The following is a 12,012-nucleotide window of genomic DNA, read 5'->3' as shown; positions in this document are numbered from 1 at the left end:
ATCTCTCTTTCTTTGAGTTCACTTCATATCTACATTTTGTATTTAAGATCTCAGCAGAGAATCTGAAAAAATAGCACTTTGTCATAAAGTATTAGTATACAGTGTCTGAACTGAGAATTGAGAAGTTTTGCTTCCATTTTTGTGGCCAGATTACACAAAACACTCCAGATCAGTACCGCACTCACACTCTCTCCCTGGCAAGAGGCCAGTTCCACAATATTACGTCGTAGTACATCAGATATGACGTGTCTGCTCTGCGTAAATAATAAGGAAAATAAAAACAGTTAAGTTGTTTTTGGTGGGTTTTCCATTGTTTTTAAAACACTGTGGCCTACAAAAGCAAAAATATACAGTAGGAATGTATCTGAAATGTAGTATGTTCATATATAAAATATAAAAATTAAAGAATGAACAAATTATGACTGTAAGGGCCTGTACAGTTTCAATATAGAACGTAAACTCAGTAATGAGGCATTTCCAGGAACTGCAATGTCACTTGCAAAAAGGGGCAAGCCATGATAGTTTTTTTTTAAATATCAGCCTCAGTTAACACTTTTCTTGATTTTCAATGAAAAATTTTGAAAAACCTTCCAAATAATGATACTAGGAAAGCTTTTTTCATTTTAAAATCACTGGTGCCAAAGATAGGAAATGTGATCATTTTACTGGAAATGTGAAAGGGAAAAAAGAAGCAGCAGCAGCAAATATCAAGGTTACAGTGAAGAAATTATTTTTTTGAAGCTTATAATTTCATAAAATAATTAATTTTTTCTGTTAAAACGTGTTTGTTATTTGAAATGTAAATAAATGATTATTTTAACAGTCACTTTAGGGTTTTTACACAGAAAAGGTTAGTATCATTTTATCAAAGTAAAAGCTTGTTAACATGCATTATCTTTCATGAATCGTTAAAATATAGGTTCAAATAATATTCCTTTACTTAAAGGTGTGCTATAAATGAATGGTGCTCATAAACGGCTGTTGAGCTTGGACCGGGAATTTTAAAGTCGGAATGAACTTAAAGGGTTAGTTCACCCAAAAATGAAAATTCTGTCATTAATTACTCACCCTCGTGCCGTTTTACACCCGTAAGACCTTCGTTGATCTTTGGAACACAAATTAAGATATTTTTGTTTAAATCCGATGGCTCCGTGAGGCCTACATAGGGAGCAATGACATTTCCTCTCTCAAGATCCATAAAGGTACTAAAAACATATTTAAATCAGTTCATGTGAGTACAGTGGATCAATATTAATATTATAAAGTGACGAGAATATTTTTGGTGCGCCAAAAAAAACAAAATAATGACTTATTTATTGATATCCGATTTCAAAACACTGCTTCAGGAAGATTTGGAGCGTAATGAATCAGCATGTCGAATCATGATTCGGATCGCATGTCAAACCGCCAAACTGCTGAAATCACATGACTTTGGCGCTCCGAACTGCGGATTCGATACGCTGATTCATTACGCTCCGAAGCTTCCTGAAGCAGTGTTTTGAAATCGGCCATCACTAAATAATAATTTTTTTTTTTTTTTTTGGCGCACCAAAAATATTCTCGTCGCTTTATAATATTAATATTGAACCACTGTACTCACATGAACTGATTTAATTATGTTTTTAGTACCTTTATGGATCTTGAGAGAGGAAATGTCATTGCTCCCTATGTAGGCCTCACGGAGCCATCGGATTTAAACAAAAATATCTCAATTTGTGTTCCGAAGATCAACGAAGGTCTTACGGGTGTAAAACGGCACGAGGGTGAGTAATTAATGACAGAATTTTCATTTTTGGGTGAACTAACCCTTTAAGTTGCGATAGCCTTTTTTCTTCCCTATTGTGACGCACGGCCAGGAAGCGGCTTCTCGAACAAGATGTAGGGCGGGATTTGATTTTGTCTGAATGGATGGTTATGGTTTGCTATTGGTAGATCTCATGTGAGTGACAGATTGTCCCGCCCTTGCGCCAGTAAACACGTTACTTTGATTAAAGATTATGAGAGCTCATGAATTAAAAAAAAAAGAATGATGTGCACGGATAAAATGTTAAAAATACTGCAATATTCCATTAATAAAATTAAGAATTGTCAATTTTGATTTCATGGTGACTTTAACCCTCTATGGTGTATCGTCATTTAAAAATGACACAGAGAAAATCTCATTTAAAATACAATAATAATATTCAACCAAAAAATATTACGTTTTAGTATTATAATATGACATCCCCTTCAGCCAATAAAATTAAAATCTATTAGCCATGTGCTTGACATTTTTGTCAACTAAGGAGACATGAGCACATGTTCGGCCACATGCTGTCAAGGCTCCATTGTGAGTTCATTTTAGACTAGGAAATACATATAAATTCAATTTTAAAAAAATAAAATCTTTCTACATCAAAATGTGTTTTCTAAAGTTTTTGGTCATTTTTAATGCACATTTTGTAAATTCAATAACACAAATACCAAAAAAAATCTCTGTGTTATGCATAAATGACAAAGTCCTTAGGGGATATATATATATAATTTTTTTTTTTTTTCCTCTATAGCTGCACTATTTTTCATTACTGCCAGGCAATATAATAGCCTTTTTGCCTGTGTTTTAGGTTGATGTTAGTAATTTTTATAGAAAACAAAGAGGAAAATCTGTTCCTTTTCCAGAAAGTATTGATGATAGTGATGGCAGTGCATCAGAAAATAAGGTTGTAGTAAGAAAGGAAGAAGTTGAAGATCAAGGAGGATAGAAGCAGTGAGGGTCATGGCAGAGATGAAGAATATAAGTCATAGATTGTTTTGGAAGTCAGGCATTTTGGTACATTAGCCTAAGCCAGTTTGGAAGATGTGTTCCATACTATAAGGTCAGGAAAGATGCCATTGCTTATTGGCCTCACTACACTAACAAGCAAATGCTTCAAAAATGATGACTAAACATTTGGAAAGTGTGGGGTACACTGAAAAAGAAGAGTCTTGTTGAATTTCACTTGTGCTACAAGTGAAACATTGTTTTAATGATTTTTGAAACACTAAGACATGGTTTCAGGATTTTCTCGGCAGCAAAGTTGCATCTGAAATTGTCTAGTTTTTGACATTTTCACATGAGAGTTCCAAATGAAATATAGCAGCACAAGATGAAATGGAATGTTATTAAAGCTTTTTATTTTTTTTTATTTTTTTATTTTTTTGAAACACTAAGACATTTTTACTACTTTTAAGATAGTTAAAATGCATCTGAATGTGTGTGATGTTCCAGATAATTTGCCAAACATAATTTACCCTAATAGAACAATATCAGTTATAAATGATGAAACCCTAAAAAGGTCAAAGGGTCAAATGTATACAATTAATTTTGGAAAATGATTTTAGCCTTAAATATATGTCAAATATAAAGCCATTAATTTTTTTTCTAACTGTGATTTCATAATTAGTCACATAGAGGGTTTTAACATTTAGGGACTGACCCCATTCACATGCCTTTTTACACGTTCTTTTTTTCCCCCAGGAAAAAAAAAAAAAGAAAAAGAAAAAGAGATTAATTTTTGTCGTGACCAACCATCGATAAAATTCTTATATGACGTTAAAATGTTTATTATGACTGTAAACGAGAATGCAACTAAATTTAAAATACTGTTAAAGTGACGAGGATGAAAGGGGCTTTACTGAATAAGAAGTCTGAAGATTGTTATCCTGTACACACACTGTACTTGTGAAGTATGTATAAATCGAAACGTGCGTTAATTCCCAAAGTATGCAAGGGTGTGTCCTAAACTCCAGAACTCAACATCTGTAATACCACGGAAATTACAAAACACATGGGCAGCGTGTTGTTTTCATTTTAGTTAATATGTTTTGAAAAGGAAACTCCCATATCTTCAAAAGATTTATAAACAGGACAAATAATAATCCTAAGCATTAGAACAAGCAACAGCTAAACGCAACGATGCTGCCCAGGGTCTGTAATTGTAAGTATTGTTACTTTTTTGAATCTACAAACGATTCGGGCTCTATTGTATCCAATTCAACCAATGTTGAATGTGATGTTTTTTATTTGTTTTTTTTTTTTTTACAGATTTGGCCGTAAGCATTCTGTGCTTCGCGCTGTGGCGCAGTGGCATCGCCGGTCCTGTCGGAGCGCGTGACTCGCAGTTGAGCCTCACTGGAACAACATGCAACGCCCTCGCGCGCTCTCTGCTCTGGAACGTGTCAGCGGTGCTCACAATGGTGAGTGTTATTCAATAAACCAGTTCATATAACACACTCTCTCTCACACTCACTCACACACACACACAAAAGTGGTCTGATAATATTTATTATCCGCTTACAGGACCACTTGTTCAGCGGGTTCGACTGCACACAGCAAAACGCAGAGGTGCACATCAGGACGCAAACGATGTCTGCTTGCACACCGCAGGTAAGAGAAGACAGTCAGACTAACAGTGATGTCATGATGCTCAAATGGTGGAGCACACTTTTGGAATTATTATTTAAACCGTCATAGATATTTTTGAGTGATAGCAAAGAAGTGTACAATGCGTTTTACGTTTTAAAAGAATGACATGTCAATTTTTTAAAATAAACATCAAGAATTCAGTATAGTATATATTTAATATTGTTTTTAATTTACATATAGAGTCCTATGTATAACAGAATATTTTATTTTTCATCATTTTCATTTATTTTAAAGATCTTTTTTCAAAGTAAGTTCAAATGGGCATGAAATGTGACAAATATTTGAAATGACAAATATTCACTTGTCATAAAACAACATTATTAGCCTATTATTGTTTTTGTTGTTAAAAAACTAGCCTATATATATTAATAAAAATAATAAGTATTATTGCTATTATTATATAACAAAATACTATAATAATAATAATTATTGTTATATTATTATAACTGTAAAATGACTCTTAAAAGTTCATTTTGTTGAAATGATATTTTTTGTGAAAATAAAATTTATTTAAAACCTTATTTAAAAGTATAATTTTTAATCAATGTCAATGGATGCCACAGTGGAAACAAAGTGGCCTCAATTTCCTTTATTAGGTTTGCTGCTAAATATAACCAATGTATTCAAAAATCATTACTGATTACTCTCCTTTCTTCGTCACAGTTCATTCTTGATTGCTGAATTTCAACATAATCAAAATCATAATTTGACAACTATTATTTGTTTTTTACTCAACAGAACTCCGGCTGCACTCACGGTACTGTCCTAAATATTGATGAGGTAAATTTACAATCCATTTTCCCAATTCTTCTGTTTATTGGCAGTGTCTTTTGTCTGTTACATTGACATACGGTGACATGTATCTTTGTAGAATGAATGCCTACAGAAAATTCTAGAAGATCTCCACTACTATCGGGAAACATTTCGAGCGTACTCGAACTCAGAGCTCACCAAAACAGTCGTTAGAAGCATTGATGACCTCATGCAGGTACAAACACAAACAGCTTTACTTAATTTCTGTTAAGTAACTATGTAACTGCAAGGCTCTTTTTCAATCAGTTTTCTTTTATAATTTCTTTCTTTTATTTTAGAATTATATATGATATTTCTTTTATAATGATATATATATTTTATATTCATCACAATAGAACTGTTTTTCTGTCTCTGTGATGGACAACTCTCCAGCCGAGGTAAAACAGGTTATATTTCTTGATGCTTGTTTCAATACAATCTTTTAACCTCTTTGAGTTTGATGTGTAAGTAAGTATGATTATGTATTTTTTTCAGGTGTCCATGGATTACCAAAAATCTTTTCAAGAGCGACTGCAGCTGTGCAAAGTCCTAAAGGGTTTCAACCTTCGAACAATAACAATAAATCGAGTTTTCAACTACATTTTGGCAAAATAGCAAGTTGTTACTGGCCAGCAGTCATTTAGCTTACTGTTACTAAAAGGAATGATTATTTATTATTAAGTTATTTATTGTATTTAAGTATTATTTATTTATGAAGTAATGTTTTTTTTTTTTTTTGTTTGTTTTTTTTTTTTTGTGAACTTTTGTTTTGTTTCTTGCTGTTTTATTAAAGGTGGCCATGCATTTCAGTAAAACTTTGTAGGAGTCATGATTTGTCTTTTGCATAGTAAGATATCATTTGTTAATACTGCAATATAATTTTTCTTATAAATTGGTGGGAATATGAACAAAGTCACAATAACAAACACAGAAACTGAGTGACAAGGGTAAATAAAACAAAATAGCTTCAACACAAGAATATTGCTGAACTGAAACACTTTTGTGCATATACAAATAGTGCAAAGTTTGGTGGAGGTTATTGCTGCCAAACGAGAGTCAAACAATTATTAACTTAATAATGGGGACAACAAATAAGAAAAGAAAAAGGATTGCTCAGGTTATCCTTTCTTTGTTTTATTATTATTATTTTGTTATATTTAAGGGATAGTTCACCCAAAAATGAAAACTCTGTCATCATTTACTCACTCTTAAAGGGTTAATTCACCCAAAAATGAAATTTCTGTCATTAATTACAAACCCTCGTGTCGTTCCAAACCCGTAAGACCTTCATTCATCTTCGGAACACAAATTAAGATATTTTTGATGAAATCAGAGGGTATCTTGATGAAATCTGAGGGTATCTGATCCACACATAGGCAGCATTGCACCTTTTGACATCCAGAAAGGTAGTTAAAAACATGGTTAAAATAGTCGACGTGACTTACAGTTTACAGATGTAAACAAGGAAGCCTGCACTGAGTTCACTACGTATGACAACAGTCCAAATTGTTGAATAAAGACGTTATTTTTGTTTTATTTTTGCGCACAAAAAGTATTCTCGTCGCTTCATAACATTAAGGTTGAACCACTGTAGTCACATTGACTATTTTAACCATGTTTTTAACTACCTTTCTGGACGTCAAAAGGTGCAATGATGTTGCTGCCTATGTGTGGATCAGATACCCTCGCATTTCATCAAAAATATCTTAACGTGTTCCGAAGATGAATGAAGGTCTTACAGGTGTGGAAAGACATGAGGGTGAGTAATTAATGACAGAAATGTCATTTTTGGGTGAACTAACCCTTTAAGTTGTTCCAAATCTGAATGAGTTTCTTTCATCTGTTGGACACAAGATCTTTTGAAGTATGCTGGTAACCAAACAGTTGATGGTAGCCATTGACTGCCGTCAACTGGTATTTATATAGTATGGTATTTAACATAGAATTAATTTTTTTCCTCCATACTGCGGCAGTCAATGGCTACCATCAACTGTTTGGTTACCAGCATTCTTCAAAATATCTTCTTTTGTGTTCAACAGATGAGAAATTCATTCAGGTTTGGAAGAGAATTTTTATTTTTTGTGAACTATCCCTTTAACAAGGCATTAAAATGTGGTAATTGCTTAACAGGTATACTAATTTCCATTGTTATATTACCAATACAATGAATAATCTATACATATATTGCATATATCTATAAATATACACATAACCAATACAATTCTTCTCCACTTCCCTACATTGAACATGTAAAAATGGTTGACATTTTGCAGTTTCATCATCAGTGCGACCAAATATTAAGAAATTCTAGTTCTGTTTTTCTTTTGGTTTCACAATGCTTAATAACCACAAAAATAGTTTTAACCGAGCTGATGTCATCACATGAGAGGAAGTCCAACCACTGAATTACTGCATTGTAATTTCAAGAAATAGTTTCAATAATATGACAAAATTTGAGAATATTTTCATTTCATCTTTAGCCAAAGAAAGAGAAAAAAACAATAGTCGAGTGGCTGAACTCAGTGGCTCAGAACATTTTTCTGCAGCCAAAAAATAGAGTATATAGGGGGATTTAGTAAGAAAATTAATATGAACAATCTTCTGCAGAAAAATAAATTCTTTAAATTCTTTAAAAAATAAATAAATAATAATAATAATTACAAATGTATAACTGAGCAAGCAAACTAAGGCAACAGTTCTCCATGAGAATTCCAGTCATCAAGGTTAATGGCAAATAAATGGTCTGCTTCCTCTGATTCTTCCAAAGGAATTGCTCTGATGTCTCAATGTAATTGTATTTCTGAATTTGATTGAAAAGTTACAAAGTAATAAACTAACGGGTCTGAGACTGTTTCTTGCATTGCATCTACCTCAGTTGAACTACAACATCAAACTGGAACATGTAACTTATTACTACAAATAGTTCGAAAAAATAGTTTATATAACGTAATCAAAATCTTAGTGATAAATAATATGTATTGCAATTCAAAAACAGAATATGTAAAAAAAAAAAAAAAAATTAAGATTTTATAGTAACTAGTTACATCTATCAACAAGGTTTAGTGGGGCTATAGCAAAACCTTGAACCCTCGATCAAATATTGGCATCGACACATTAAAGAAGTGTTAGCATTTCCTCACATCAGTTCCAAAATATACTGGACAGCCTTGGATATTACACATATTTTGTTTTTAAAGGTACATAAATATTAGGTACAATAAATGAAACTGACTTTTAAGGAAGCAAAAGTTTAGATAAATATTTCATTGTCCATCCCACATTAAAAGGTAAAATTAAAATATAAAATAGGCTAGAAGTGGGTTTACATGATTCTTTATGTCCGTAATGATTGCATCATAAAGTACTGCATCAGTGCCCACCCACTTCCTCTTCTTTGTCCTCTTCATCTACCCGGCAGCCTCTGGATCCTCATCTGTCCTGGAGACCTGCAAGATAGACACAAAGACTGATTATCAAGTTAAGTTACCTGTGTGGATTCTTTATGTTGCCCTATATGTTCCTGAGTTGTTATCCTCTGAAGTATCTTCATTAAAAGTCTTAGTTGTGACACCATGAACCAAACCAACCAGATATGAGATGAATCATAACATTACAAACATTACAAAAAAGTACTTGAAAATCAGACAAAAAGACAAGACTGAGTACTTAATGGCTTAGTGAGGGAAAGAACTACAATCCCATTAAGAATTGCAAATGACACAATTGAATTAAAAAGAATGGAGAAATATAAATCTATTAATTTAAAATTCTTGATTTTATATGTCACGGGACCGGGGATCACCAGGGGCCAGATTCATGAAAATCTTCTTAAGAAAGAAGTTAAGAAAATACTTAAGATAAATTCTAAGAAGTTTGTAAGAATGTTCCTAAGTGCAAATCTTGAGAAATTCTTAATTTTTTTCTTAAGAAGAAAATAACAGGATTCACAAAAATCTTCTTAAGAAAGAAGTTAAGAAAATTCTTAAAGGGTTAGTTCACCCAAAAATGAAAATTCTGTCATGAATTACTCACCCTCATGTAGTTCCACACCTGTAAGACCTTCATTCATCTTCGGAACACAAATTAAGATATTTTTGATGAAATCCGAGAGCTCTCTGACTCCTCAATAGACAGTAATTTAACCACCACTTTCAAGTTCCAGAAAGGTATTAAAGAGATCGTTAAAATAGTCGACGTGACTGCAGTGGTTCAACCTCAATATTATGAAGCGACATTTTTGTGCGCAAAAATGAAACAAAAATAACGAATTTATTCAACAATATCCTCTCTTTTGTGTCATTCTCGCTGTTTATATTCAGCGCTTCCAGGTTCTACGTCAGAACGCCGAGTCATTATTGGCCGGCTCCTGCATCAGCATCACAGTACTTTGTAGGAGTGCACAGTGTAGTACTGCTCACAAGAACAGCGTCTGCCAATACTGAGCACACACCTCAGTTCAGTCTTTGACTGCCTTGAATAAGGACATGGACCCAACTCAGCGATCTCTACGCGATTTCAAGTTCCATATGACGATTCCAAGAAGTATATCCTTGGGTTTATTATCTCATGTTTCCAAGTCTGCTTCCAAGTGTGTATTCACCTGCAAAAGTCTACTAATGCTGCCTTCACGTGCTATACTATAGGAAGTTTAATATTTCCCACTTCTTAAGTCGTGAGTCGTAATTCGAGCTTATCGCATTCAAGTTTCGACATGAGAGGGCGTTCATGTGCAATTTTTTACCTTGGAAACGCGTATTTAAGATAATTCCAAGAGCACGTGAAGGCAGCTTTAGAGATGGGAGAAACGAAGCTGTTTCGAACTTCGAAGTGTTCGAAACGTCACACGCTGGTGACCCCGGTGGTCAGAACAATGTAAATGCAACAAAAACTAAGGCCAAACATGCATTAAAACACCTTTTACAAATCCATTCCAAATGTTTTATTGAAAGTAAAATCTATCAAATGCAATTAACTTATCATCTAATAAGATTAAATATCACGTATTTGTATAAATTTCAGGGCTTGTTTTGTTTGTTCTATGAATGGTTCAGCTAAATAGGCCAATAAGAGACTATTAACTACTATTATTTCTTTTAATTACACTAATTTCTAATTAAAACGTATAAAATGTATGATACGATGATTCATCTGATTCGAAACAAAAGATTCGTAAAGGTTTCGAAAGGTTTCCTATCACTATACTTACCTGCTCATTGCTCCAAAGCCAGTCAACTGAGGTGTGTGCTTCATCTGCCAGCTCTGTCAGCTTTCCATCAGCCATCTGTAAGAAAAAGGGCTTTTATTATCATCACATCATCACCCACAAACTATTTTTAGTTTTTTGTTAAAAACAAAAAGTTTTTATCTGGATTCACTTACCATCACATTATTTTTTGCATTTCTTTATCTCATCTCGGCTGAAAAAACAAACAAACAAACAAAAAAAACAAGTAAGCCTCAGGCTGAAGGAAATGCAAATTCACACCTGTACAGAAGTTCATTCTTAGCAAAAAAAAACCCTAAAAATACAAATATGAGACTTGCGTTACTTATTTGAAAAAGTAACATTATTGAACATGCATTTATTTACAAAAGTAGCCTACTTAAAAGTAATGCGTTACTTTAATACTTGAAAAAGTAATCTGATTGTGTAAATCATGTTACTTGTAATGGTGATGACACTTTTCCACAGTTATCAACATCCATATCAATTAAGTTTTTCATATTTTCATTTTTTTAAAATGTAATAATGGTGAAAGAAAGACCGGGGGCAAATGTAACAGGGGGCAATTGTAACATCTCAAATTACACCAATCAGAAATGAGACAGAACCATGAAACTCATTGTGCATGTGCTCTGTGGAGATCCCTCTCTGCATGCCAAAAGACAAGCTTCTAAATCATACTTGTTAAAGTTTATCTACAAAAAATCATTTTTAAGGTATAAAAGTAATTTTTTTCATCTTCAGTATTTCCCTCATACTGTCTTAACCATTAATGTTTATGAAATTAAATTTGTCTTGTTTTGATGACCATTCTGTTGTATAATACTTTATATCTTTGTCAAACAATTAGCTTTGTTGGTAACTTGTTGTAACACTGCATTACAGTTGCCCCAGACACCATCGAAATATTGTCTAGCTTGTTAAGGACATCAAAATAGATTGATAGATTCCAATCATTTAAGAAAACTGTTTTTGCCTCTCAATCTGGGGATCCATTTTACTGAGTATAGGCCCTGTACACTCTCTGTTCACAGCATGTCTAGGTTCAGACCAAGGAAAACAGCAATGGGATTTAATTAATTGTTCTGGATAATATGGATGTAATGGATATTGAATAGTTTTATCTATATCTATATTCTTTGGAGTTTATTGTGGTCATTGGTATTTATATGAAGGTATTACATGTGTTGATACAATTGCCTCCGCATGCATGTAACATTTGACTTCCAATGTTTCAATCAATATTGTGACTCTAACATTGCTTGTAAAAACATTTGGTGACTGTTAACAACACAGATACAAGTTACTGACATAAAAATTGTATCCAAATATTTCAAAAAGTTTTTGAGTAATGACGACATAACCAAAATTTGTTACAATTGCCCCCGGTCTCCCCCTACTTCAACAGAGGCCTATATGATGGCACTGATGAAGAGTTGATCTCGAAAACGTTTTGCACTTTACAGCGCTTTTTTGCACGTCTTTTTGAGGCCTCTGTTGTGCGGATGCTTTTTTTCTACTTTTTTAAACATTTAATACATATTTATAATGC

General features: G+C 33.1%; 1 protein-coding gene across 1 annotated transcript; it reads left to right on the top strand.

Moving 5' to 3' along the window:
* Positions 1-2,573: 2,573 nt before the first annotated feature.
* On the top strand, positions 2,574-6,213 carry zmp:0000001127 (uncharacterized). The gene is made up of 7 exons (XM_051914587.1): positions 2,574-3,956; positions 4,064-4,215; positions 4,319-4,405; positions 5,183-5,224; positions 5,316-5,432; positions 5,593-5,634; positions 5,732-6,213. Exons 1-7 carry the CDS (start codon positions 3,935-3,937, stop codon positions 5,849-5,851), a joined length of 582 nt encoding a protein of 193 aa, XP_051770547.1. The 5' UTR covers positions 2,574-3,934; the 3' UTR covers positions 5,852-6,213.
* The last annotated feature ends 5,799 nt before the right edge of the window (positions 6,214-12,012 follow it).

Source organism: Ctenopharyngodon idella, chromosome 2 (assembly GCF_019924925.1).
Source record: "Ctenopharyngodon idella isolate HZGC_01 chromosome 2, HZGC01, whole genome shotgun sequence".
Taxonomy (NCBI): Eukaryota; Metazoa; Chordata; class Actinopteri; order Cypriniformes; family Xenocyprididae; genus Ctenopharyngodon; species Ctenopharyngodon idella.
This window is presented reverse-complemented; position numbering and strand designations above follow the sequence as displayed.